At 54.4% G+C, this 27590-nt stretch overlaps 1 protein-coding gene across 2 annotated transcripts in view; it reads left to right on the top strand.

The window, feature by feature from the left end:
- The window catches only part of Kcnn3 (potassium calcium-activated channel subfamily N member 3), a 153266-nt gene that overhangs the window by 90691 nt on the left and 34985 nt on the right, over positions 1–27590 (top strand). For both annotated transcript variants that reach the window (XM_026404893.2, XM_077803644.1), the window contains exon 3: positions 5005–5423. In XM_026404893.2, coding sequence (XP_026260678.1) covers positions 5005–5423 — 419 coding nt within the window. The remainder of the gene's footprint in view (positions 1–5004; positions 5424–27590) is intronic.

Raw genomic sequence — 27590 nt, forward strand, 5'->3', positions numbered from 1 at the left:
GAATTGGCAGGTCTTTTGTTAGTCACAGGCTTAGGAATGGATTTCTGACGGGAATTTCCATTCTGAGTGGCTAACAAGGGCCACCGGCAGCCTGTCCTATTCTTCATAGAGCACCCATCTTTTACACCCCCCCCTTTCACCAAAACCCAACAGACCACTCACGGTGAGCCAGGCACCATCCCAGGCAGGGGGAGGAGGTGAGATGAGCCAGGCGTGGACCCTGTCCCCAGAGGGCTCCCATGGACAGAGGACACCAGCAAGGTGGGAGGTGCCAGCCAGAGTCCACACAAGCCACAGAACTGAGGCTCCTTAGAGAAGGAGGTTCCTGGGGATCATCTCATCCATCCCCTCCTTCCTCAGAGGAGGGAACTGAGTCCAAGAGAGGAAAGATTGGGGTCCAGGGTCACACGGTGATGGATATTGATTCACCACACAAGCATCCATTGAACCCCTATTACATGTCAAGACCTGGGCTAGGCCCTGCCGGTACCACAGAGCCTTTGCCGGAACCCCTGATCCTTTGGAGTTCCAGCTGTTACTAGTAAGTCCCAATCCTGGTTACATTTTGGAGTCACCTGGGGAGATTTAAGAAAAAACCCCAACGTCAGGGCCTCACCCCGCAGAGATTCAGACGTACTTGATATAAAGTGGGCCTGGATATGGGATTTTTTATGTATTTGTTTTTTTAGTTGTAGTTGGACACGATACCTTTATTCCATTCATTTATTTTTATGTGGTACTGAGGATGGAACCCAGCGCCCTGCACGTGCTAGGCCAGCGCTCTACCGCTGAGCCCCAGCCCCGGCCCCTGGGTATGGGATTTTTAAAAATGGGATTTCCAAGTGATTCAAATGTACAGACAAGTTGAAAACGATAAGTCTAAGGGGAGAGACAGACAAAACCCTGAAAAAGTCCAATGAATACATAATTGAGATTTAGACGTGGCAAGGAATGAACAGGGTGCTGGGTGAGCAAGCAGGAGGGCGGTGGCTGTTATCCGTCCTCAATTTAAGAGGAGCAAGGACAGGTTTGGAGAGCCCAGGTTCCAGGGGTCAGAACGTAGAAGGCATTGGGTGTCCTCATAGGGGACAGACGTGGCTGTTCTGGAAGATCCACCAAACCTCGCCCATCGGAGGCTTCCAAGGGATGCCTCCCATCCAGCGCCCTCAGGCGGCCAGCTTAAGGGTCCTTCACTTTTCAGAGAAGTTGGCAGAGCACAATCCCACTTGTTATCTATGTTGAGGGCGCCTAGCACTGATCCCGTGAGGCAGGCAAGCTCAAGGTCACTACCCTGTGATACTGATGGGCAAGCAGGCCGTGCCAAGTCCTGTGACAGGCCTAAGACAACGTGGCTGAAAACAGGTGGGAGCTCACAAGCCTCCAAATCCACTACCCCCTGGTGCCCCCTACCCCCCCGCCTGCACCAGGACACCTGAGAGGCCCTGGGACCTGTACCCTCCCGCCAAGCAGGGCAGAGCCACTGTCCCCCTATCCTGCCATCAGATGGCATTCAATCCCGTTCCCTATCAAGCAATCAAAGAAATCTGTTACTCATTGCTTCAGTTCCTGCCCAGAGCCAACCCAGTTACTATAGTAACCGGATGTGATCCTGTATTACAGGGTGGATGGTTTTAATTTCATATTGGAAGAGTTTGGCCAGACAGTCACGTTGCCATGGCTCGGCCTGTTGGGTGGCAGTTAGGAGCCGGGGGAACCCTTGGAGTGGCCATGAGGTCTTTCTAATTGGTGGGGGATCCTGCGTCTGGGAAAACCCGGGCTCCCCTGCCCTGGGGAAGAAGGAAGGGCATCTCCCTCTAGTGCTGTGCTGTGTGTCTCCCGTCGTGCCATGACAGCTTCCTGTTGAGCCCTGGCCAGGCGCTCCCATTGTGGACGTTACCTCCCCTCCACCATCCTCCCCGGGGTGACCCGGATCACACGGGCTTTCCCCCACCCTGAATCCCACCCCCACAGTAGACGGAGGGCCTTCAGCACACAGCGGTTGAGTGAAGGAGTCGATGGTCTTCCGTGGCTTATGAAGTTCATTCACAGGTGACTATGGATCTGTAGGGTCCTGGGCAGGGAGAAGGGACCAGGCTCAGCAAGGAGAGAGACCCGCCATCATGCTTGGCCTCCCCCCTGCAGCCTTCTACCGGTTGGCCCTGGCTCTCCTCGGCTGAGTTGCCTGGAACAAGGGCCCCAGGCAGATACCCCAGCCCAGGAGACCCGTGGTCACATCACGGGACTGGATAGGTTTGCCTTGAATCCATTCAGACATGACGGCGACCCCTCGATGGATCCTGCTTCTTCTCAGAGGCCTCAGGCCTGGACAGCACAGGCTCTCTCCTGGGTCCTGGTGTCTGTGGGCAGGGCAGCGGGTGAGGGGGAAGAGGGGGTACTTGATGACTGACGCCAAAACAGAGCAGAAGGCCCGACACGGTGGCACACGCCTGTAGCCCCAGCGACTCTGCAGGCTGAGGCAGGAGGGTGTCGGTTCAAAGCCAGCCTCAGCAACTTAGGGAGGCCCCAGGTAACTTAGTGAGACCCTGTCTCAAAGTAGAGACATAAAAACATACCCAGGGCTGGGGATGTGGCTCAGTGGTCAAGTCCCTGGGTTCCATCCCTGGTTATGAAGCCAACAAACAGAGCAGAAGCTTCCTGGGGCCCAGACCCTTGAAGGAGCAATGGGATGGGCAGAGTGAAGGGAGGGGAGGGAGGCTGAGCTCAGTCTTTGGCCAATCCCCCACCCCCACCTCCCTCCCTCTCACTGACTCCCCCTGAGGGGAGCCTGTATTTCCAGACTAAATCAAACTTCTTTTGCCAGCCCTGCCCCAATATTATCTTTTTTAAAAACTGACTGTGCATTATAGTCATACGTGACGGTGGGACTCAGTGGGACACACTCACATGTGCAGTGACTTAATTTGGTGAGTCTCTTTCTAAGCCAGCCTGATTTCACTAAGACCTTGAAGCCTGGGCAGTGCCCTTCTTCCCGGCTCACAGCCCCAGAGCACCAGCTCCCGTGAGGCCACCTCCCTGCGGACAGGGAGAGTCCTGCAGGGCGCCCGCTCTCGGTGGGGCAGGCAGCGTGTGGGGCTGGAGTCCGAGCGGGTGTGCGGGTGGGTGACCTGGCACCGGCCACACCAGGGCTGCTGGGGCGCTGAGTTCAGGAACAGAGAGAGAATGATGTGGTCAACAGCTCCGGGGCCTCTCCGAAGTGGGGGGCACAGCTGTGTGGAGGCCTCACACCCCACACACAGTCTCAGCCCCCAAGAATCAGACCCTGGGGCTCGGCGGAGCTGCCTAGGGACTTCAAGGCCTTTCGTTTTATGGATGTGGAGATGGAGGCCGCAGAGAGGAAGGATGTAAAGTCCGTTTTTTAAAAAAATATTTTTATGAGTTATCGATGGACCTTTATTTATTTATATGTGGTGCCGAGGATTGAACCCAGTGCCTCACACGTGCTGGGCAAGTTCTCTACCACTGAGCCACAACCCCAGCCCCGTGAAGTCCCTTTTGCAGTCATTGAACACGGTAGGACCCAACAATGAGCCTCCTTTGAGGACAAAAGCTGAGCCTTTTGCACATATGAACCCCAGCACCAAGCACGGGCTAGGAAACAGCAGGTGCATAGTGAACACTTGTGTGCGTGTGCAATCTCATGAAGGGAGAGCAAGCGTCTCCAGCTTTGTGGAAAGTTAGGCCTGGAAGGGAACTTAGCTATACTGAGCCCAAGTCTCACTTTCAAGAAAGACTAAGACACCCACCAAAATAATAATAATAGCTAATACTAATAGCTGATAACTGCACTATTCATAGTAGGTGCTGGGTGCTAGGCAGCACAATGTGCTAGGTGCACATTGTATATACTAATCCATTACAGCCTCGGAGTGACCTGTGTGCAGCAAATAATATCGTCCCCAGATAAGAGAACTGAGGCTCAGAGAAGTTCAGTGACGTGCACAAGATCACAGAGCACATTAGTGCTAAGATCAGGCAGCCCGCTCCAAAGTCCATGCCAGGAGCACAGCACGGCACACAGAGCACAGCACTGCCAGCAGACACTTTCGGGTCCCTGCTCTGAGCGGGGAGCAGGACTCTGTGCCAGCCCTTGTGAGTTCAGTCATGCAGGAAACTTCAATTTTCATCTCTGCAGCCTCCTCCAGTAGCTCGGGGCCTGGTCGGGATGTGTTTTTAATAGTAAAGAGCTATTCTTGCTCCTTGTCACAAAGTGGCACCTCAGACTGGAAGGGACCTTGGAAGTGTATAGCCAAAACCTGCCCAACTGTTCTCTCCTCCCAATTCCCTCCCGCAACACAGAACACTCTGCTCACCCAATGGGTGGAGTTCTTGTCCATACGACAAGCAATTCTCCCACGGACACCCTGAAGTTAGCATGACACGGCACAGGCTAAGGGCCCTGCCATACCACCCCCACTTCAGAGCCCCCCTGGTGGTCCTGACCAATCCGCTCTAAACCAGGGCTCCATGGTCTCTTCCTTAGATTTGATGAATTTGCTAGAGAAATTTACAGAGCTCAGAGGACCCAGTTGCTGGTTGATGACAGAGTATATTGCAGATGAAGAACCAGATGGAAGAGATCCAGAGGGCGCTGCATGGGGGAAGGGGCCAGAGCTCCAGGCCTTTCTAAGAGGGCATCCTCCAGCTACTTCCATGGGTTTGGCAATAGGGAGGCCCTCCGGACCTGTCCCTGGGTTTTTATGGAGGTCTCGTTGCATAGGTGGAACTGAATAAGTCACTGGCCACCCATGATCAGCCTCATCTCCAGCCTGGCTCCCTCGGTGGGGGGCAGGGTGGGGCAGGGAGGCCCCCCAGCCCACAGTCCTCACATCTGTGTTCAATGACACTTAACACCTGGGGAATTCCCACCTTCTTGGTGCCCGGGCCCAGGTGCCAGGCTGACCCGGGCCAGCAGCCGCCCGCCCCCTGAGCACTGCTGTGCCGCCCAGGGCTGGCCCCGGGAACTAACCCTCTGTGCTCCCGCAGCTCTTCGTGATCGACAACGGCGCGGACGACTGGCGGATAGCCATGACCTACGAGCGCATCCTCTACATCAGCCTCGAGATGCTGGTGTGCGCCATCCACCCCATCCCCGGCGAGTACAAGTTCTTCTGGACGGCGCGCCTGGCCTTCTCCTACACGCCGTCGCGGGCCGAGGCCGACGTGGACATCATCCTGTCCATCCCCATGTTCCTGCGCCTCTACCTGATCGCGCGCGTCATGCTGCTGCACAGCAAGCTCTTCACGGACGCCTCCTCCCGCAGCATCGGGGCGCTCAACAAGATCAACTTCAACACGCGCTTCGTCATGAAGACGCTCATGACCATCTGCCCGGGCACCGTGCTGCTCGTCTTCAGCATCTCCCTGTGGATCATCGCCGCCTGGACCGTCCGAGTCTGCGAAAGGTACTCCCAGGGTCCTGTCCCCACCCACGGGGGCCCCTGAGCAGAGCCCGCCAGGTAAGGGAGGGGGAGCGGGAGGCCCAGGGTGTGCTCGGAGGCGGACTGCCCAGCCCCTCCAGGGAGCCTGTGGGCCCAGGAGGGCGCAGCTGGGCCTCCCGCGCTGGATACCGAAGCCCAGGCACCAAGGTAAGCCGCGGACACAGGAGACGCCTGACTTCCGCTCCCTGGGTACACCAGTGTGTCAGGACCTTCTGGTCACATGGTTAACCCGTCCTGGGTCCCACACTCGGCCCCCTTTGGTCTCTTTAATGATGCCCACCGTAGGAATGAAGCCTCTGAGCTGGTTCTCAACAGCATCTGCCTAAAACCCTCTTCATCGCCCCACCCGGCTCTGTCTGCTCCCCAAGGGTCGGTCAGGCTGGCAGGGTCAGCATCAAGGTCAGCATCAAGGTCATCTGTTACAAGGCAGAACCCTGCCTTCCCCCAGAGCTGCTGAGGTGGAGCCAGATTGGCCACAAGTTCCCAGCAAGGTTGGCGGGCACCTTGAAGGAGGGGAAGCACTTCACTGATGGGGTAGATGGGGCAGTGATTCAGAGAAGTGGCAGGTGGGAGAGAAGGGGGCGTGGCCTCACAGAGATCCCAGGCTCTGCGACATCATGCCAGTTCCCCAGAAGAGCCACCATCAGGGCTTAAGGTTAGGACTGTGGCTCCCTCCCTTTGCCACCAGCTTGAGGCTGCCCTCTGGGACCTCTCTCCCTTTCAAGCTGGTCCTGGATATTCTTTTTAACCTGATTGCACCCATGGAGTCCAAACCTGGATTAGAAACCTGGACTCTGCCCCCAAGTTGCTGTGAGACAAAGGTCGAGTTACTTACCCTCTCCGAGCTTCAGTTTTCTCATTGAAAAATGAGGATGAGTTGAAATAGAATCAAGATATGTTCCCAGGAGAAAAAAAATGTCATGTCAGAAAGCATCTTCTGTAGTTTACACGAATCCTGGTAGTCTTCCTCCGTTCATCAATGTTTTACCATTTTATCGTCAAATTACCTCTGCACGGGGAACCTAGCCGAGATAAAACAAGGCAAAGAAGTGTGGAGAAGACTCAGCCTTCCTGTATCTCACATGGGTGCTTTGAACCCCATTTCCCACCTATTTTGAGATGTTCTGTTTGTAGATTTCTTTCAGATTTTTTTGGCCAGTGAGACATAGTCAAATGGAGAGGATACTCTGCTGAGCAGACCGGTCTCTTTAGGGGTGGCAGGTTTAGTCTCTGAAAACCAGTGAAGTGGGAACTTTCTCACAGATAGAGCCCAGGGCCACACGATACCAGATCTGCAGACCCCTGTCCTTCTGTGGGAGCTGAAATCTCAACATGCGCTCCCATGGAGCCCACCACTGCACGCTCTGGTGACACTCCTCCTGTAGTGGAGAGACTTCCCTTTCTGGGCTTCAACATTCTCATCTGTGAGTAGAGATAATAGTGCCCGCTTTGCAGGACTTATCATCAGAGTCACACTAGGTGATGTATAGGAGCTGTGTATTGTCATACAGTGGTAGTAAAAATTATTAATAGGAATTGCGTAGGTTCCTGCATGACTCTTGGGAATTTCGTGGCTGTTATTTATAATTAGAACAGACCGACGCCATACAGTGGCCTGTACTGGTCCTGTTTTCCTTTCTAGCTGATGGAAGTCAAGTTTTCTACAGCACTCATAACTGAATTAGTGGATCCCTTTAAGGTATTTGAAGTCTTCCGAGTTTCCCAATCAAGGCTTGGCAGGTATTTCAGATCAGCCAAGAGCTTGAACATGCAACAAATGAGTTTCATTGTTGATTGAAACTGTCACTTTTTTTTTTTTTTTACTAGAAAGTAAACATGTTTCAAAGCATGTAGTTTGCAAAACACTCTGTTGCATTTTCCTTGATAATGAATGGCCCTTTATAGTTTCCAAACTCAGGCTGAGTTGAGCCTGGGCCTCCCCAACACCCCCAGCCTCTGTCTGCAAACATGGCTCAGCAGCCCCACCCCAGGACCAAGGCAAAGGCACACAGAAGCAAAGAACAAAAGCCTGGCACAGTGGCGCACGCCTATGATCCCAGTGACTTGGGAAGGCTGAGGCAGGAGGATCAAAAGCTGGAGGCCAGCCTCTGCAACTTGGTGAGATCCTGTCTCAAAATAAAAAGGGCCAAGAATGTAGCCTCGTAGTAGAGCACTCCTGAGTTCAATCCCCAGTATGGGAGAAAAAAATAAAACTCTCAAAGAACTAGCCCGAATTTATAAAGTCTTCCCTTCTCTTGTGGAAAATCCATTTGGCCAAAAAGTCTTCTACTTGGCTGTGTACATGGGAAGGGAGGACATTGTCATTGCTCCTGCTTTACCCTGTGCTACCTCTATGTCAGATGCTTCATCTGCCCCCTCCACTTGTCCTCACAACACTCTGATGGCAGAAGGACCTTGATGTCCCCATATTGGAGTCTGCTGGTGTAAAATAACTGGCCAGGGTCACAGAGCCAGGGAGTGGGAAGCCTGGGGTGACTGATTCCCATGGCCCCGAGCTGCACGCCTCATCAGCCCACTGGATGCTGCACTTAACGAGGGGACCGTGGCTTTGGCTCTTCTACCAGTTCTCTTAGTGTGCGAGTCTCAGGGCCATGGAAACTGACACTTGAACCCCAGTCCCCCTGCCTTGCCTGCCTCTGATGTCTGCTCCGCGTCCCTCGGTCTCCAGGGCTGGCCTCCTTGCAGTTCAAGCACACTGTGAGGAGTGGACACGTGGGGCCCGCCCGGCTGCTCCCCCAGGACCCGGCCCTCACTCCCAGCCTGGGTTGGGTTGGCTCTGCCTGGGTCCTCCCAGGTCAAGTCCTGGGTCAGGGGTAACGGTGTCTCTGAGCTTATCAGGGCAGTACTTCGCAGGATAAATCTGGGGTCCCTGAGAGGTGACTGGAGGACTCTGCTCCTCCTGCTTCCTCCAGGCCCCTGTGAGCGATTCCAAGAAACCTCCCATCCCCAAACCTCAGCATCTCAAGGACTTCCCCAGGAACCTGATCTGGGGAACACACACATGAGTGAGTGCATACATTCCCCAATTAGGCAACGCTCTTCTCTTACAAAGACCAACCGATTTCTTTTAGAATCAAGTTTGAATGATCCTTGTGTTTCCCAAAGTCAGATAACAAGTAAGACTGGCAGAGACCTTGAGGCAGGAGTTATTCAGCCACAGACTGGACAGAAACTGGGAGCGTGGGGTGCTTTGAGGGACGGAAGCGTCAAACTGGGGTGTGTTGCGGGGGTATGGATGAGAGGACCTTGAGCTCTCTTGGCTTGATGTGATTATGAATCTATCACTGTTGACATCAGAGAGGGTGAGTGACTTGCCCTGGGTCACAGAGCAGGATGACAGCTTCTAGCAAAACCCCTGGCTGCTGATGCCCCGAGCAGGACTTGGGCACCTCCCAGGTGTCCCTCGCCAGCCTGGACTTATCTCTAGTCGTGTACACACACTTCTGAAGTTGCTATGGAAATCCCTCTTCAGCAAGATGCATTTTTAAAAGACATCTCTCATATCTGGGATTGGCTTTTATGTGACCATAAAGGTTTTCCCGTCTCCCCCTGGCAGGGAGGGAGGGGAGGTGGCCTGGTGCGGAACAGCCACCCTGTCGGGAGGGTGGCGCCTGGTTGCCAGGGGGCAGTGACAACACCGGGCTTGTTTTGCCGGGACCCCAGTGAGCATGACATCACCGGTTCCGAGGCCGGCGGCTGCACACCCGGCAGTCTCTGGGATTCTCCTGGCTGCGTGCCCACCTCCCACAGGCCTCCCAGGGCTGCCAGAGGAACCTCCTCATTAAACACTGTCAAATGCCAGGCAGCCTTGCAAGGGAGAGACCAGCGGAGGCCTCGGTCCCAGTGCGATGCCACGGGTCTGGGAAGCGGCTTCCCTGGTGCCCTGAACTGTGACCTGCCACTCCCACCTTGTCTCTGTCCCTGGAGGGCCGCAGGCCTGCACCACCCTGACAACGTGGGCCGAGCTGGGCTTTGTAGATGACCTCCCAGCCTCTTGAATGGATCCCTCTGGACTCTTCCCTCTTGCAGCTCCAGGATCTGCCCACAGGCTGCCTCCGTGTCTTGGGCCTTCCGGGCGGTCAGCAGGTTTGGGGGTGTCATGGTGGGAATTTTCACCCCCACCCCCCACCCCCCGCCACCCCGCCGCATATTGGCATTTGAATGAGGAATTTGATTCTGGAAACCTGGGCTCTAGAGATGGAGAGTAACAGCGCTTTCTTCACCTCCTCACACGGAGCCCCCTCCCATCCCAGGGAGGATAAAAAAGGGGCTTCCTCCCTCCAGCCCCCTCTGCAGACACCCACCTGCAGCGGAGAGCAAGGACACGGGGCTCCTGCCTGCCCCCGTCCTCCCCTCACCTCCGGCCACCTCCAACAGGGGACTTCAGAGATGGTCTCCAGGATGGAGCACATTGACGGGGTGGATGGAAACCCGCCAGTCGAGCCCACATCTGAGCAGGGCCGAGAAGAGCCTCAGCAGAGCAGGACTGAGGACTGTGGTTCTCCTGGGCCCCTTGGGTGAGGATGGACCTCGAGTGTGCAGCTCGTGCAAGTCTCCATGGGAAGAAACGATCAGAACCTCTAGTCACAGTTATTTTATCTAAAAAAAAATTCAGCTTGGTTAGTATTTAATATATAGAGAGTGACACGTGTACCTTTTATAATCTATGTATAATGGGGGATGATGAAAGCTCAAATTTTTTTTTACCAGTAGGAGTCCATGATTTTAAAAGTTTGCAAACCTCCGGTTCAAGGCATCAGAGGTCTAGTGGGGGAGGATGAGAAAGTATTCAGTGCATTGGATGAAGCCGCAGACCAGGAATCCTGCCCTCTAGTGGGGGAAAGGAAAAGTCCGACTCAGGTAGGGCAGGGGACAGGCCAGGCCATCTGTGCCAGGACTGGGTCTGGGGAGGTCCCTCACAGACACAGGGGAAGAGACAGGATCCTACATGAGACCTCTGCAGCATTAAGGAAGAGGAAAATAATCTTGAAGATGTGGAAGGATGTTTAATTATGATAAACCAAAAGTAACAGGAGAAGATTTGGAGGTTTCCCTAACAGTACAAGAAAATCCAGCCTCTGTGATGAGGAAGAAGAGTGCAGAGAGATGACATGAAAATGTACCTGGCTCACGTAAGCAGACCTACATTGCTTTTGCAAAAAAAAAAAAAAAAAAAGAAAGAAATTCACATCAATGACACTGAATTTTTAAAAAATAATGTGGAATGTGGAGGACAGACCTAAAGTTCTCTCAGAAAGCAGAGGGGATGAGAGAAAGGGTGGACAGAACAGAGTTGGGGTTACGCGTCCAGGTCAAGGACGACAATTAGAGTCGTTTCAGAGGATAAAACCAGAACGATTTGAAGAAAAGCATGATCAAAGATCTACACAAAGAAAACTTTTCCAGGATCGGCCCAGGGGAGGCATGTGCCGGACGGTAGATGAGATCAGGCAGATCAGAATGGTTCTCTGCTTTCCAGCGGGAAGGACAGAGAGGAACCGTTTCTGCCCACATCCTGATAGATTCTTTTTCTGGAAAAGTTCTTAAATCATAAGGCTGACAGTTCGGGCAGCCCAGAACTGACTTTTCCTCAGGAGTTCCCAATTCCAGGAGGCGTTGGCAGACCTCCACCCGGTCTCAGGACGTGGACGCACCCTGTCATTGGAAGCAGTAAAAGGAGACCAAAAGTCCTTCTTAGAGTTTCGTGGGCTCAGGAGGAGAACAGTCCACACCTGAGAGGGGAACCTGCAGACTGGTTGACCTAGGGAGGACCACGGTGACGATGGTGATGGCATGGCGTGAAAGAAAGAGAGGTGGACAGCACAGAAACCAGGAAAAAACGAGACGAAGACTAACTTGTGCACGTTCGCCCAACCAAATTCTCATGTCAAAAAAAAAAAAAGATTCCGGAAAGAGCGGACGCATGAAGTGAAAACAACCATTCAGTAGTAATTAGAGGGTGGAATCCTCAGATTAGAATTTCGAGAGGAGAGGGCTAGAAGGGATTAGTACACGCCTGCTGAATTCACCGTCTTAGGTGGTAGAGGAGAATGAGTTAAGTCCCTATCACTCATATTTAATAATTAGAGAAGTATCATTGGAATCACTGCTTAAGCCTAAAGGAAAGGTTGAGTTTTAGAGGAATAACAATGAAGACAACACTCCCCTCGGCCATGCATGGTTTCAAGAGATCTGTGACCCAGCTTGGTGAGGTGGGGCGCTGTTCTGTCTCCCCCCACACCTGAGGAAGTGGAGACTCAGAGCACCTACTGTGTGCAGGTCACAGAGCCGGGGCGCAGCAGAGCTGAGGTCCCAGCACCCTGCTCTGGAGCCCCACGTTCTCTGGTCTCATGAACATGCCCCTTCCAAACAACATTCGAGCCCACAAAGCTAAGACAGAAAAAATAAAGAAACAGAGGGGAAATCAGCCTGGGCCCCTTAGCAAAGTCTGGTCTCAAAATTACAAAACGTACAAAGGGCTGGGAATGTAGCTCCTCCGTGGGAGAGCACCCTGGGTTCAATCCCAGTACAGAAAGGAAGGAAGGAAGGAAAGACACAGAGCAATCAACATAAATGAGTTTACTTCCTCAATGAAAGACGAGGTCTGGGCAGGAGCCGTGGCGCACACCTCCATCCCAGCAGTTCAGGAGGCCGAGGCAGGAGGATCCCAAGTTCAAAGCCAGCCTCAGCCATTTACCCAGGCCCTAGGGAACCTGGCAAGACTCTGTCTCAAGAAAACATAAAAAGGGCTGGGGAATGTGTCTTGGTGGTTCAGTGCCCCTGGGTTCAATCCCTAATACCAAAAAAGAAAAAGAAAAAAAAAAGAAAAAAAGTCTCTTACTTAAATGGGATTTAAAAATAAATGTATTTTTACACTATTTATAAAAGAGATACCTCAAATCTAGAAAAAAAATGAAAGGCAAAGATTATTTGTTATATAAATGCAAATCACAGGGCAATCGAGTAAAAAAACCTCACTTAAAACCAAGTGTGAGTCAAAGCAAAAATCATTAACTGATCGGAAGGAAAACTTAATAGGGATGAAAGTATTATGTGCAATAAGATTGAACTTTTATGCAAAAAGAAGATATTGAGAATCTGAATTACTAAATGTCTTAATTAGAAATCTTGAACTTTGAAGCCCATACACACATAATATACCTCTTTTTAAGCATTTATAAAAATCAATCAACTTCTTGGCAACACATTTCAAAACATTAGAAAAATTGCTCAGGCCATATTCTCAGACTACACGCCATCAACTTTAATTAAAAGGAAACATATGGGGAGGTTTTTGATTCAATCTCCTCAGTTACAACCTCGTCAGCAAATCACTCAAAACTACCACTAAAGACTACTTAGAAAATTACCACAATGGCCATCTCACGTATCAAAACATGTTGGGACCAAAGTTCTACACCGATTCTGAAAAAGCTTTTCATTTAAAAAAAAATAAAGAAGGAAAAGAAATTATATTCATTAGAATAACAAAAAAACTCCAACTCTCAGGAGAGCAGATTAAATTTATAACAAAGAGAAAATCATAAAAAAATGAATTTTTAAAACAGAAAGAACATATAGGCTAGGGGTGTAGCTCAGAGACAGAGCACTTGCCTAGTACATGGGTTTGATCTCAGCACTGAAAAAAAAAATTCATTTAGACTGAAGGTATAAATCCAAAAGATACCAATCTGTAATAAGTGTAGCCAAATGTGGTATTAGAAACACAAACAAAATTAGAAAATTTAAAAGGAGAATGCTGATTCAGAGAATGCTTCAAGAAATGAGAATAGCTCAACTCTTTGAAAAGAGGAGAAGATTGAGCACCTTTCTCTTCTAGATATTAAAATGTATCATAAAACTGAGAATAATTTTGTGGGTGTGGAGGTGGGAAGTCAGTGGAGTGAATTGGACATCATGACCCTACAGGCATACACGGTCACACAGGTCGGGTGATTCTACATCACGCGCAACCAGAAGAAGGAGGAGTCACACTTCATTTATGTATGAGGTGTTAAAATGCCTACTACGGTCATGTATAACTACTTAGAACACATAAATACATGGAAAAGAAGAATGATTTTGTCCCTCTGGTGTCAATGAGAAATCAGGAATGACAGATCAGTGAAATCCAATGGACGACCCTGAAAGAAACCCAGTGTGTAGGAACCCCGCCTAAGAGAGAGAAAACCAATCAGGAAGCAACAGATTATTCAATAACGGTTAACAGGGAAATTGGAAGCTTGGATCGAAAAACCGAATCAGAGTCCCACCTCTCATTAGTCACCGAAATCAATTCCAGGTGGACTGAGTCGGATGTAAGAGGAACCATGAGCAGGATCCAGAAATCAAAGTGAATATTCAATCAATCCCGGAATGAGGAAAGAACCGTGAGGCATAAAAATCCCAGAAGAGAAGAAAGATGAAAGGGGAAAAAAAAAAAAAACCCACTGTATTTGATTACATCATACGTACAATTTTAGCTTTCTGTCCTCCAAAAAAAAAAAAAAATTATTTGCAAAGAAAATGTTACCTAGGAAAACTATTTGCGGCAAACGTGACAAGAGGTAAATAGCGTCTGGCAGCCTCGGAAGCCAATCAGAATTCACTTCCCTGCTTAAAACCCAACCCAAAAAGACACAGAGGAAGAGATACAGAAGCCAATGAGTGAAACACACGACATGTACGGAGCCCGCTGCAAGACTGCGTGTTCTCCTCCGAGACTGACAAAGGTCTAGATAGGTACAACTCAGTGCTGGGGAAGGTCCTTCCTGTTGGTAGTGGGGGTGGGAAGCCGGGAGGAAATGGGCACCATCTTTCCGGAGCACCCCAGTTTGTCGCAGGCGCCTTTGCAAGGTCGCCACTGTAATCCACTAATCCTTCCAGGAAGCTGCTTTACCGAAATAACCAGTTCACATCCTGATTCTTCGCCATGGCTGCGCCTTTATGACAGCAGTGAACCAGAAACTAAGTGAATGTCCAGGATTTAAATTATTAAATGTGACACCGCGTCCACACAGTGGGTTGTTAGGCAATGATTCAAAAAATCAACCTTCCGTCACCTTCCTCATATGATGGCACACACCTGTGGTCCCAGGGACTGGGGAGGCTGAGACAGGAGAAGAGCAAGTTCAAGGCCAGCCTCGGCAGGTTGATGAGACCCTGTCTCAGAAATAAAAAATAAAAAGGGCAGAGGATGTGGCTCAGTGGTAGAGCACCCCTGGGTTCAAGGCCCAAAAGTCAACCTTTCCAAGACTATAAGATGGGGAAATAGTCACAATGCAATATTTGAAAAAGGAGCACACAAAATAGTGTTATATAAAATGTCACCAAATGGGCCTGGGGTTGTGGCTCAGTGGTAGAGCACTTGCCTGGAAAGTGTGAGGCCCTGGGTTGGATCCCCAGCACCACATAAAAATAAATAAATAAAAATAAAGATATAAAAAAGTCCCCAAATGTAAAAATATATAGATAATATTATATGCATAGAAATGTTTGAGAAATACATAAAAAATCAAGTTGTTTTTTCTGTGTGATGTTATGTGTACATTTTTCATGACATTGATTGTATTTCCTACCATGAGAATGCGTATACATACATAATTTGCATGGGGCAGGGTACTGAGGATTGAACTCAGGGTCACTTGACCACTGAGCCACGTCCCCAGCCTTTTTTTTAAATTTTATTTAGGGACAGGGTCTCCTGAGTTTCTTAGGGCCTTCTAAGTTGCTGAGGCTGGCTGTGAATTCACGATCCTCCTGCCTCAGCCTCCTGAGCTGCTGGGATTAATGTTCACCTTTAACAAAGCCTCTTTCCATTTATCACAAGAAGTCACATTCTGTACCACAGGGTTGGAAAGTAAAATGGAACGTCTTGGTTCCCCATTCATTTTCCCCAAGAGCCCAGCCTTCTGAAGGGCTCCTCTTCCCATCTAGCTGTGAGTGGCCTCCGTGGACCAGGCTGTTGGGGACTCCGGCCTGGGCTGGTCCTCTTCCCTACTGGCCGCAGGACATTTATGTGAGCACCTGGAGCCGCTGGCCAGACAGTGGGGGTTCTGAGGTGACCTGAGCAGTTTCCTTGGCCCTTCAGCCGCTGTGCGGGACACCTGCCGGGCTCTGGGACCCTGCAGTCCACACTCCTCTGTCCCTGGGGACTTGGCCCCAGTCTCCAGAAGCTGAGCTGGGAGGTGAGAACGTGCTGTCCTCCTTGGCCACTGCGGGTCTGCAGGTGGCTCCCTCGGCCAAGGCTGTTGCCAGGCGGCCCAGGGTGCGATGGGGACAGAGACTCCCTCCCCTAGGGGGTGCGGGCCCACCTGGCAGGGAACAGGCAGGGACCGGTGGGCAGGGAAGCCCTTGGAGAGTCCCCCCCCCCCCCGCTGTGGGTGGGCAGCCTGAGTGGCCGCAGGGGTGGCCATGGCTCCTGGCTGCTCCTCCTTCCTGCCCTGGTGGGACTCGGTTCTGACCTCGTGCACAGGCTCGCGTCCCTCCCCGCTGCCCTGCCCCGCCCAGTGCCTCTCTCTGTTCTCTCCTCCTCCTTCTCATCTCCAGCGCGTGCTGTTCCACCCTGAGACATGGAGACGGTCTGTGTCTGGTTTCTTCGTCCTTTTATTTAGTTACTTATAAATCAGTCATCGATTGCGTCATAATCAGGGAATGACGGCTCCTGGGAGGACCAGGAAGTGGGGGAAACAGGACATTTCCCATACGGTCACAGTCTGAAGCCCCAGGTTTGGGACGGAGTGGGTGCAGAGTGGGCCCCGTTTTTCCAGGGGAGTCGATTCCCAGGGGACTCCAGCCTGTGTCCCGGGAAACCCGGGCTCCCTCGGCTCTCTCCTGCTGGGGAGTGGCTCCTTTGGCCTTAGGGGGACCCAGCCAGGGAGGGTCCTCCCAGGTCTGCCCCTGAAATGCCGGCCTGCTGGTGTGTGGGCGAGGATGAGGTCATTTCTTAGGATGGACGCCCCACACCCCGGGGCCTGGCGTGCACCCTCTGGTGACAGTGGAAAGGGTGCTGCCCCCCCCAGCAGGGGAAGACTGTGCCAAAGTCCTGTGAGGGTGGGCGTCGCGGAGGGGCAGGGGAGGAAGAGGGAGCGGTTCCTGAGGCCTGCGGCCGCGGCCATTTGTGGGCCGACGGTCAGGACAGGAAGTCCGTGTGCTGCAGCTTTTCCATTTTTGACTTGGGGGTGGCTTTGTTCGCCCCTCCTGACCCCGCTGTGCCCTGTGCCGCAGAGCAGGCTCTCCTGGGGGCCTGCTTGCCCACTCTGTGCCTAGGAGTCTAGGGGTGACCACCATTCCCTGGTCCTAAGGAGTAGTGGTGGCCCTAAGGAGTCCACTGCCCCGACACACTCGGTCATTTTGTTCTCCCCAGAGGCTCCTGGGAGTTGCCTGCCAGCAAAGCCCCTGCAGCTCATCGGCCAGGCCCAGGCAGGTGACGCAGGCCCGTGGGCCCTGACACCCTAAGGAGGCGCACAGAGCCTGGTTAGTAAAGCTCCTTCTGGAGAAGTTAGGCCTGTTTGAGCTGACCCAGGGGGAGTGCCCAGCACAGCAGAGCAACCGTATTATAAACCAGGCGGGGACCCAGGTTCTGCTGTTGACCTTTATACATGCACTTGACCCCGTCAGAGCCGCGTGACCCCGATCAAACACCCCCGGCACAGGGATCTTGTTGCTTTAAAAGACAACTTAATCCACTTGCAGACAGCTGTGATGATAGAGATTTCTATCTTGCTAATATTGGTTTGGATTTAACTCTGTGTCATTTCTGTCCCGGGTCCTAACACTGATTTCTGGGTCCACACAAAAGAAGTTCCAGCAACACGGCCTGGTGGGCTTGGGGTCGGCTCTTACTAGCTGGTGACCATGGCCAGGAAATGGGGCAATTCAACAAGAGCCCTTGGCCCTGGGCCTAGCAGTTAGCATGAGGCCAGCACCTTGGTGTGTCCTCCAGGACGGCAGGCAAGTTTTCAATCTTCCCCTCTCCAGCTGGGCCTCCTGAGGGACTGGTCAGCTGGTGGGACTCCCCCTCCTGCTTCCCTCCTCCTGGTCATCAATGTCCTCAGGCAGCGGGGGCCCCGGACAGCACCTGATGCCCCAATGTCAGATGGTCTCCGTTTTCTCATGTTCTTCCCCTGGGAGCTGCCCATAGGGAGGGCAAGGTCTCCAAGACCTTGGACTTGGGGAGTGAGACCCAGGGCACATCTCTGTGCAGGTGGGCTATTCTGTAACCCCCTGCAAAGGCCTCGCTGAGCCTGAGCCCTGCACAAAGCAACCTGCACCCAACCCCCTGTGGCCACCTCTGAATAGGTGCCATGCCTAGGTCAGAGCGTCCGTGTGGGCACCGGGCAGGACTCCAAGTGCCAGGAGGCTCCTGTCTGTGCCCAGTGTTATCAGTGGGGCCGGGGCTGGCCTGGGACCCATCACTCTCTGCCTTCAATTCTCTTCGATGGCTTATCAGGCTCTTGTGGATCTTTACATGGAAATTGCCCGCCAGGAGTGTGGGATCTCTGGACCCATCCCGTCCTGATTGTCCCCGTCCCCTCTTTCCTCCCCCAGATCTGCTGGGTTGGTTCCCCTGCCATTTCCCTCATCCTGCTTGCCCGGGCAGAATGCAGCCAGTCTCACCAGAATGCACCGGTACTTCCCAAGTCCCCGGGAGCCGCCCTGCTCCGCCATGATCAGCTTCTTCAATAATAACAATAACACACTAAAGGTCACCGAGGCCTGCGATAGGAATTAAATATTCCTTAGTGAATAAAGCGCTGGTGATGTCCCTGTTCATGGAGCTCATGATCTGTAAGGGGAGAGAGATTCCAAACAGGAAGGAAGCACACGTGTGCAGTTTCAACCCAGGATGTCTACTGTGGCAGGGGAAAAGATGATCGTAAAATTCTTTATCTTTTTTAAGTAATGGAGTTGGGGAGGGATCCTGCTTAGCCAGGACCTGCTGTCTCAGGGCAGAGCTAAAGGGGAGGAATTGCGCCATTTGTAGACAAGGGGGTGGGTTTTCCCAGAGGAAGGGACAGTGGTGCAGAGTCCCCACACTGACGAGAGCTTGGCGTGTGGTCACCGGAAGGGAGAGAAGGGGGGAGCATCTGAGTGGGCCTCGGACTGAGCTGCTGCAGGGCTGGGAGGCCAACAATGGGGACCTTGGGGACCATGGCAACCAGTGGAGCTGGGGGACCTTGAGTTTTAAATGGGAGAATAATACAACCTGGTTAATCCTAAGAGTATCACTCGGTCACCTTGTGGGTAGAAGCAAGCAAGAAAGCTACTCACAGGACAAAGGGGCCGTTGTGTCAGGATGAGCAGGAGAAAAAGTGACTGAGGGGGTGACGGTGGCAGAGATCCGTCCTGTCCCAGGCTAAGACTCCTACCTGCGTGGTCTCATGTGCCGACGTTTCATGCATCAAGCCTGTGATGCACTCATCACCTTGCACCTGAACTCTCTCTCTGCTTCTCTTTTTGGTCTTCTTTGTATCAGTTAGTATTAGTTTTTGGCTGTAAGAGACAGGGAACCCAAATAATAATAGCTTAAACAAAATCGAGACTTATTTCTCATGCAAAAAAAAAAAAAAACTTCTTTCTCATAGAAAAGGGCTGTTCCAAAGCAGGTAAGGCATCATGGACTCAGGCCGCCATCTCTGATAAAAAAACAAACAAACAACAACAAAAAAAACCCCACTTCAACCAAGCCCCTTGTTGTCCTACCATTCTTGGTACATGGCTTCTTCCTCATAGTTCAAAAAGGCTGCTGGAGCTCCAGCCAGCCATCTACTAATTTCTCACCAGCATAAGAAGGTAGATGTTTTTCTGTTTAAGGACATTTCCTGGAAGTTCCATTTATAAATCTACAGGTCATTCACATGGCTGGGGAAAATGCAGTCTTTCTTATTTTTAACTATTGCTCATTTCTGGGTTTTCTTACTAATAAAGAAGAGAAGATGGATAATTGGGCCACAGTTTTCACTTTATTTGCCATCCTTGTGCCCGTGGCTACCTGTGCCAGCCCTCTATTGAGTATCAAGCTTTAGATTCTTATTCTATAATGTCTCTCAAATTCATTTTTGTCTGTCTCCCTGCCCCAAATCTCTGTCATTTTGCATCAGGTTACATCAGCTTTTCTGACTTCCAATTATGCTGCTGCTGGATACGTTCTGTTACCGCTAGGCTCCATGGCCCTCCACCAACCAAACCCAGTCAGCCCACGATAAAAGCCAGTCAGTTCAGTTGTAGTGACATCAGCAGGACATCCCGTGTGTCGTTTTAGTGCTTACAGAATGGGAAACGTGGCGTCCGAGTCAGAAGCCCCGGCACGAGGTTGCGAAGTCTGCAATCGGGTTGATACGGTGCCCAGCTAGGAATCAGGTGGCTGGTCACCATCTTTTACCAAATCAGGGGCACTCTGACGGCTCACCGCCTTCCAATCTCTGCCTCTTCTCCTGTGCACAGCAAACGGAGTGAGCGGGCGGGAACCATGTTCCTCCTATAGGAACGGGAAGCAGAGGCTTTGGGAGGGGTGGGAGCCGGAGGTGCTTTCACCTGCCCCACTCCCAAGCCGGCCCCAGGGCCTCTGTGGCTCTCGGGGCAGCCGACATGAGCATCCTGCTGTCCTGGGCCCTACTCTGTGGAGCCCCTTCCCTCTCTGATCCCCGTGGTGCTGGGAGATCCCAGAACCCAGGGCTCTGAGGTAACGTGCAAATGGCCTGGGGCTCAGGTGAGCTGACTGATGGCCGCCGAGGCCTTGGTTTCGGAGGACAGTGGTGTTTCCTGGAAAGCCCACGAGTCGTGCCGCTGCTTTAGAGGCACTTAATAAAACTCAGGCATCAGGTACAAGCACACGCCAGAGGAAGGTAGGTGTCTGCCCAAGGCATCGGCACCACACCGTCGTCATTGTCACAGCTCATCTCCAGAGGATTTGACAGAGACGAAACCCGGAGGCCTCTCCAGGGCTGTCACCAGACGCCGTCCTCCAGGTCTCCTGCGCTGTCTGGCTCCTGGTCTCAGTGGGTCAGTCCCCGCATCTGTCTGCTTTGGCACCTGGTGCAGCTGCCGGCTCTCGTCCTGCTCCGTCCTTCTCTACTCCAGGGTCCAGCCCCTCTCCTTTGTCCCCCGGCCACCTCTTGCCTCCGCCCATCTCCCGGCCTCTGGACTCGCAGAGGTGGGGTGGTTCTCAGGCAGCGGTGTCTGTTGCCTGGCAACGTGTAACCAGCGTCTCCCGCGGCGACTGCTCCTGCAGAACAGAGCCGGGCCTGGGGACGGAAAGCACGGAGTCCAGGGGCCTCTGAGCGGGCCATTCTGACCCTCCCACAGTGGACTTGGCAGAGGACGTGCCCCCCCAGTTCTGTTCCAGGGCCCCTGGTGGTCAGTGGGCAGAAGTCCTACGTCAGGGGCTGTCGGTCACCTGCCCGAGGCTTGGCCAGCCCTGAGCCGAGGCCGGCTGGGTCCTGTCCTGTGGGCTGCTGCAGGCTTCTGTCTGCATCTGCAGTCACCCAGTTCCCCTGGGACAGGGAGGGTGACAGGGAAAGGGGACAGAGTGTGACTCGGGAAATACCCAGCGACAGCGCTGGAAGGGTCCCTGGAGGTCACAGAGGAGGAAGCCAAGCTGCAGGGACGAGAGGCGACTCGTCCAGTTCTCCAAGGGCCACACAAGGTGGGGGGTCTGAGACCACGCAGGGAGGAGACCACGCAGGGCCACGCGATGGTCCCCAGGGCCAGAAAGAGGCCGCCCGTCAAGAGAAGCACCTGGTCTTGAGACAGCTGGCCCACGGTGGCCTCCATTCCGGATCCAAATAGCATGTCACCTCAGGGCTACGGGAGGCCCCAGGACTCGGTGACTCCGAGGGACGGGGCTGGCCCACGGGGAACTCCCGCTGGGTCAACGACTGTCCTCTGGCTTCCCCAAAATGCCAACAAAGGGAAGCGTCCCGGGCTTCCGGGCTGATGCCCGAGGAGCGTCCACTCTGTGGGAAGGACCGAGCGCGGCCGCCGGGTGCTTCCCATGACGCTTTCCCACCAGGCGGATGTGGGCTGCGCCCCGGGAGTCCGGCTGTGGCTGCTGGCTCCACCGTCCACCACTCTCCGTCCGGTGTGGGCGACAGGGGAGGACCACCCAGTTCTCCAAGGGCCTCAGCTGCTCGGGGCTGCAAGGGGCCCCCCCACCCATGGGCCCGGGCCCCCCATCTCTCGGAGGAGGACCCGGAGGCCAGAGTGACGTGGCTGAGTACCGGGGGCTCTGCCCTGTCCCCTCGGGCCTGCACAGGAGGCGAACACTGCGGATGGCCAGCTCCACTCGTCTTGCTGATTCTTTTCCTCCAGCAAAGAGTCCCTCCGTGGCCAGGATGTCCGAGCTGAGGGCAGCCTGCCCCAGCCAGGTCCCCTTCTTCCATCCCAGGCTGAGGCGTACCCAGGCCCGTGCCGGACCCTCTGTCCAATGGCTGCCCTCTGAGAGGTCGGGGCTCGGCTGCTTCGAGAGCTGGGAGATCCCTCCCAGCCGAAGCCCCTGTGGTGGGGGTGCCCGGCCCCACTCCTGTCTCCACGTAGCACCGAACCTCAGCCTAAGCGTCACTTCTGATGCATTCCAGAACTCTCCATTCAGTCATGTCGGCCAAGGTCCGGGTGACTTGGCTGTGAGGGACGGCGAGGCCTGGCCAGGTCCTGAGGACCTCCCTCTGCCCTGCTCCCAGACTCGGTCACCCCGGCCTGAGGGAGGAGGCCAGAGTCCCAGGCAGCTGCACCCTCTGTGCGGGCTGCTGTGGTCGGGAGCGTCCCGCCGTCCCAGGAGCCCCACAGCCATGTCCCCTGGACCAGGGCCCCCGGGTGGATGTCCCTGTCCTCAGGCAGACTCTCCCCAGGTCCCCCACTCTGACCGGTCCTCTCTCCAGGATTCCCCAGCGGCTGCCTTCAGCCAGTGCAGAGTTGGGGCTCCTCCTACTCACCCAGATGTGTGGGGCTCCTCCTCAGCACCCCCTCTTTCAGGAGCAGGGGAAGCCCCCCACTAGGGCTCCTGTCTCCCGTCTGGGAAGCCCTGTGCTCTGGAAACAGAAACGAGAGAGCTGACCCCACCTCCACCCCACCTGAACCTGCCGGAGAGACTGCTGCTCCGTGCCCTCCACAACCTCACCTGCCCGGCAAGCTGCCTGCTCTACATCCTCTTGGGAGACATAACTGAAGCAGAAGAGACCCTTCCTTTCTTTGGGGCTCTAGCCAGGACCACTGACCACGCATCCCTTCCCTCCAGGGGGCGCCATGAACACTGAAGTCTTTATGAATGGCATTCCCTGGGACTGCACAGTGCACAACCTACGCTTCGGAACAGGGCAACCCCAGCTCTGGATTTCTCCCCTGTGAAGCGAGTTCATTGTCATACAGACCCAGGCTCCGACACCCAAGAAAAGAAGTTCCCAGAAATCTCTCCACTCAACCTCCCTGGCATCCTGTCGTCAAGCCCAGGGATGCAAACTGGGACCGACCTGAGCTCACGCTCTGCTCTGCCACTCAGTCCCTGTGCGAATTCCCTAACCTCACTGAGCCCGAGTTTCCGACTCAGGAAAAAATGGCTGACAATCCCAGATCTTGTTTTTGCGAGGATTCTGTGAGATGATGCACATCCAGGTGTAACCCGAGTGGCACATGGTTGGCGCTTGACAGATGATGATGATGGTTATCTCTTGTGATTCGGTTGATATCCGGTTCCGCCTGCCTCGCAGAGGTGGCCCCAGAAATAAAATGAGATGAGAAGTAGATCATTCCTGAGATCTCGGAGGAAATATTTCACCAGAATCCCAACCACTTTATGCTTGTCTCTGTCTATAAAAACTAAGCCATGTGAGGCCCTTGGCTTCCGAGTCACGCTCTGTGACTGATGGCGGGTGTCAGGAAGAGGCTGGGCCGAGAGGGAGGGAGATCACAGGCGGCAGACCTCCCCGGGCCCTGGTTCCCCACTGGTTCCTCCAGCAGGTTGGCTGCCCTCCTCCTGGTGCCCACTGGCCGGCCCGGGTGGCACTGCCCGTGGAGGGGTGCAGGCCCAGGAGCAAGTTAGACGCTGTGCTGGGAGGTGACAGGGAGACCCGTGGAGCTGAAGACCCCTGTGCGGTTCCCAGGGGTCCCCTTGATCCAGCAAGGCTCGGGAGGAGGTGATTTTCTGGGTGGGAGGGGACTCCAGGGAAAGGGACCAGCGTGGGCAGCGCTGGAGACGGGGAGAGGCGTTGGGAGAGGCAGGAGGCAGCTGCCCTGGGGCTGGAGAGGCAGGTGGGCCCTGGACACGGTCTACGGAGTTAGGCTAAGGCGCCTCGGTCCCCGCCCACAGTTCCCAGCCTGAGTCCTGATTTCTTAACTCTGGGGATGCAGGAGAGGTCTGGTCGGACGACTGGCTTCTGTTGTCATGGTGCCCCAGGACAGAAACCACTGCCACCAGGCTGGCTGGGCCCAGCCCTCCTTGCTGCGGAGGAGAGCCAGAGTGGTGCTGTCAAAGCACAAAAAGCCAGCCGTTCACCATGTCCGTCCTCCAACTCCTTGGTGTCCCGGAGGGAGAGTCTGTGGACCCCCACGTGCCTCCCCACGGAGGCCCGCTCGTCCCTCCGGCCTCCCTGCCTTCTAGGCCGGGGAGCATGGGTGGATTGGGGGCAGGGAGGGTCTTGTGTTTGGAAAGGAGTTTCCTGACTGCAGTACAGAGGGGCCTGGCCGTGAGTGTCCCCGAGGATACCAGCTGGGGAGACTGTTGCGGGGATACACCAGGAGGCCGGCTCCCCAGGACAAGGGTGTGGGGACACAGAGCCAGGGCAGCTCTGTGGAGCTGGAGGACCCAGAAGGGAAGGGAAGCTGGGGACATGGAGGGGGGGCCTCGCCTCCCCGAGGCTGCACCGACGGTGGCCAGGCTGGGACCCAGCCCCACGCGGACTCTCGGCCGGACGGCGCCCTCTTTGCCACCCCAGACACAGCGGGAGACGTGCCTCCCTGGGAACGTGCTTCCTCCAACATATTGTTTTTCTCTCCATTTTCATGCATTTTATTAAACATTTCCAAATCAGGAAACATGGAAATATTTTTTTAATAAGAAGAAAGAAAACATTACAAATTGAGACGCTGACTCGGAGGGTTTGCCAGATGAGCCATCTGGTCCTTAATTCAATAACCATCCACAAAGGTCGACAGCGCTCGCCTCCAAGAAGACGGACTGAGGAGGGGACGCAGCCGGTCTCCCTCCGAGGCTGCCTCCTTGGCTCTGTGGGGACCAAGAGGCCCCGGAGAAGGGACACTCGGCTGTGGGGAGGTGGCATCCAGCCGTGTGACACCAGCGAGTGTCAGACTCTTCCTTAGCTGGTCCGACGTCTCCCCGGGGAAATGCTAAAGGAGACGAGGTGCCGTCACCTCTGCCAGAGAAAGCCACACCAGCCAAGCCCCGAGTTCACGGGGACAGAGCAAGCTGGCTTGTGGCTGGCACGTCACGGCTGCGAGTAGGAGCCGCGGAGTTCTGCTGGTACCCGTTTCTCACCTTTCAAAAATATCTGGAGGCCTGGCACCCGGGCTGTGGGCTCCTGTGGCTGGAGATAAAGGACTAGATTCAGATTGGAAGAACCCCAGGCTGTCACCTGGAATTACCTGGTCTAGGGGAACCACCTCTAAATTCAAAGCCAGCTTCTAAAAAATCACCCTGGAGGGTGATGTATGTCATCAAGGCATGTGACCTAGTAGATCGTGGTCAGCCCCGGGTCTCCGAAGCCTTTTATCTCATTTTTAAAATGTCTTTGAAGGATATTGTTTTTAGAAAAGAATTTATTTTTTGCTTTTATATGAATTCACCCTGCAGCTAGAATAAGCAGCGATGGCCTGGAAGTCACCCTAAGCCATTTGTTCCTCGGTTAACTGAATTTCAATAATGCTGTTTCACACACCTACGGCATCTCTCAAACGCTTCTAAGCTAAGGTTCATCATGTCCTTTAAAACGCCCATTTCACCCCATTTTCCCCACCAGGCTGGAATTACGTGGTCCTGCGTGCAGGACATTTGGTGATTAGGAGCTGACGATGTGGGGGACGAGGACAGAGGCAGAACAGGGTTGGGACTGTCACTCCTTTCGTAAGAGTATGTACCCTCCTAATCCCGGCTGCTCAGGGCTGGTCACACAGCCTGCTGGCCGGGGGGCCAAGAGGGACTCCAGTGCCAGCCTGTCTGGTCCCTGCCAGGGCACAGACACACCCTGCTCACTGCAGCTGCCGTTTCTCCCATCAGAAAAACAAAAGTGGAGTTGAGCGCCCATCTCCCCCCGGCCTGCTGTGAGATCGGGGTGACAACCCCTGACCCTCGGCTGCTGACCAGACTGACCAGGAGTGTCCGTGCCCGTCTTCATCCTCCCCGTAACCGTGTTGACTGGGCAGCAGGGACACGGAAGGCAACAGAACCCACAGCCTCTCCTTCTTGCCACTTGAGGTCTAGTGGAGGTGGACGTTCAATCAACTCCAAACAGGAGCCAAATGGCGATCCTGGCTGAGGGCAGGGAGCCGGGGCGCGGTGGGTCGCGCCGTTACCGAGGGTGGTCAGAGCCCCCCAATGAGCCTGGGGACGAGGCCCCCCAGGAGCGAGCTGTAGGGCTCCGGGAGGACCCAGGGTCGAGGGATGCTCTCTAGGCTGGCGCAGCCCCGTGGGGACTTTGCCTTGGGATGTGACAGATTCGGGACCGTTCATCCTACCCTTTGCAAGGCCAGACAGGGCAGGGCGAGGGTGGCACGGGCAGACACAGGGAGGTCAGTTAGGCGGCCACTGCTGAGATCCGGGCAGGAGGACAGGGGTGGAGCGGGCCAGGGGACCAGGGGGTCTGACTCTGGAGATGTTGGAAGGTAGAGCAGGCAGGCTCTGCTGGAGATGGGTCAGGGGCTCAGGAACAGAAGATTCCAAGGAAAACTCTTCCTCCATGAAAGTGTCCTTGTCACCAGGACAGAGCCTCGGGGGGGAGGCGCTCTGAGAGGCAGTCACACGCCTCCGTCAGTGTCACGCATCGAAGGCTGACAGGCCCTTCCACTTTTGCTCCTCCTGGCCACAGCCTCCTGAGATGGGCAGAGTGGACACCAGGACACCTGCTTCCCTGCAGAGAGGACGGTGACAGGGCTTGTTCAAGGTCACGGAGCCATTAGGGTGTGAAAGGCAGGCTGCGGACTCCAGACCCTGTGTCCGCTCAGCTCTGCCAAGACGAGACATGTCCACTCAGGATGGTCATCGCACACAGCCAACGTTTCTTTTCTTCCTTTTTCTTTTCTTTCTTTTTTGAACCAGGGATTGAACCCAGGGCCGCTCAACCACGGAGCCACATCCCCAGCCCTGTTTTATATTTTATTTTGAGACAGGGTCTCGCTGTGTTGCTTCGGGCCTCACGAAGTTGGCCTCCTGAGTTGCTGGGATCACGGGTGTGGGCCACGCGTTCCTTTAGACCCACTCGGTGGCCGACACTGTTTTAATTGTTTGAGGGGCACCCGTTCATGTCACCCTCACGGGGCTCAGAGTCGGGTCATTCAAGGATCATCCTGTTTACAGGTGGGGAAACCGAGGACAAGGTCGTGCGGATACTGAGGGGCCAAACTGGACTCACACGTAGGTGGTCTGACCGGGAGCCTGGGCATCGAGCCTTGGCCCCAGGTGGCCTGCGGTCTTCGTGCCAGGGCGGCAGGAGCCGAGACCCGGTGTGTGGGGGTGAGAGGCAGAGCCCACTGTGGTTGGGCAGGTGGTGATGGCGATTCAGTTGGGTCTTGAAGGGTCAGTTAGAAGGACCGGGGAGGACATGGCAGGATGACAGGAGCCAGAGAGGTCTACGCAGACAGCAAGCTGGCAGCACCACAACCCCGAAGAGGAGGTCGGAGTGAAGGCGTGGCCAGAGTGGGAGAAAGCCAGACAGCAAGCACTCAAGATGCCCAGACGGACAGCGTTCCAAGGAGGGAAGCACGGCAGGGCCAGAGGCCCCCGGAGATCAAGCCAGGTTCATGTCAGTTTCTCTGTTGAAGGATCTAGCAAGCACGGGGCCCCGGCTCCGTGGGCAGGGGACTGTCTGGCCAAACCTAAGATCCACTGCAAGTCGAGAACCCAGCGGTCCCTTGGGTGGAGTCCTGCCGACGGCCTGGCTTGACCCC

Source organism: Urocitellus parryii, chromosome 11 (genome assembly GCF_045843805.1).
Source record: "Urocitellus parryii isolate mUroPar1 chromosome 11, mUroPar1.hap1, whole genome shotgun sequence".
Taxonomy (NCBI): domain Eukaryota; kingdom Metazoa; phylum Chordata; class Mammalia; order Rodentia; family Sciuridae; genus Urocitellus; species Urocitellus parryii.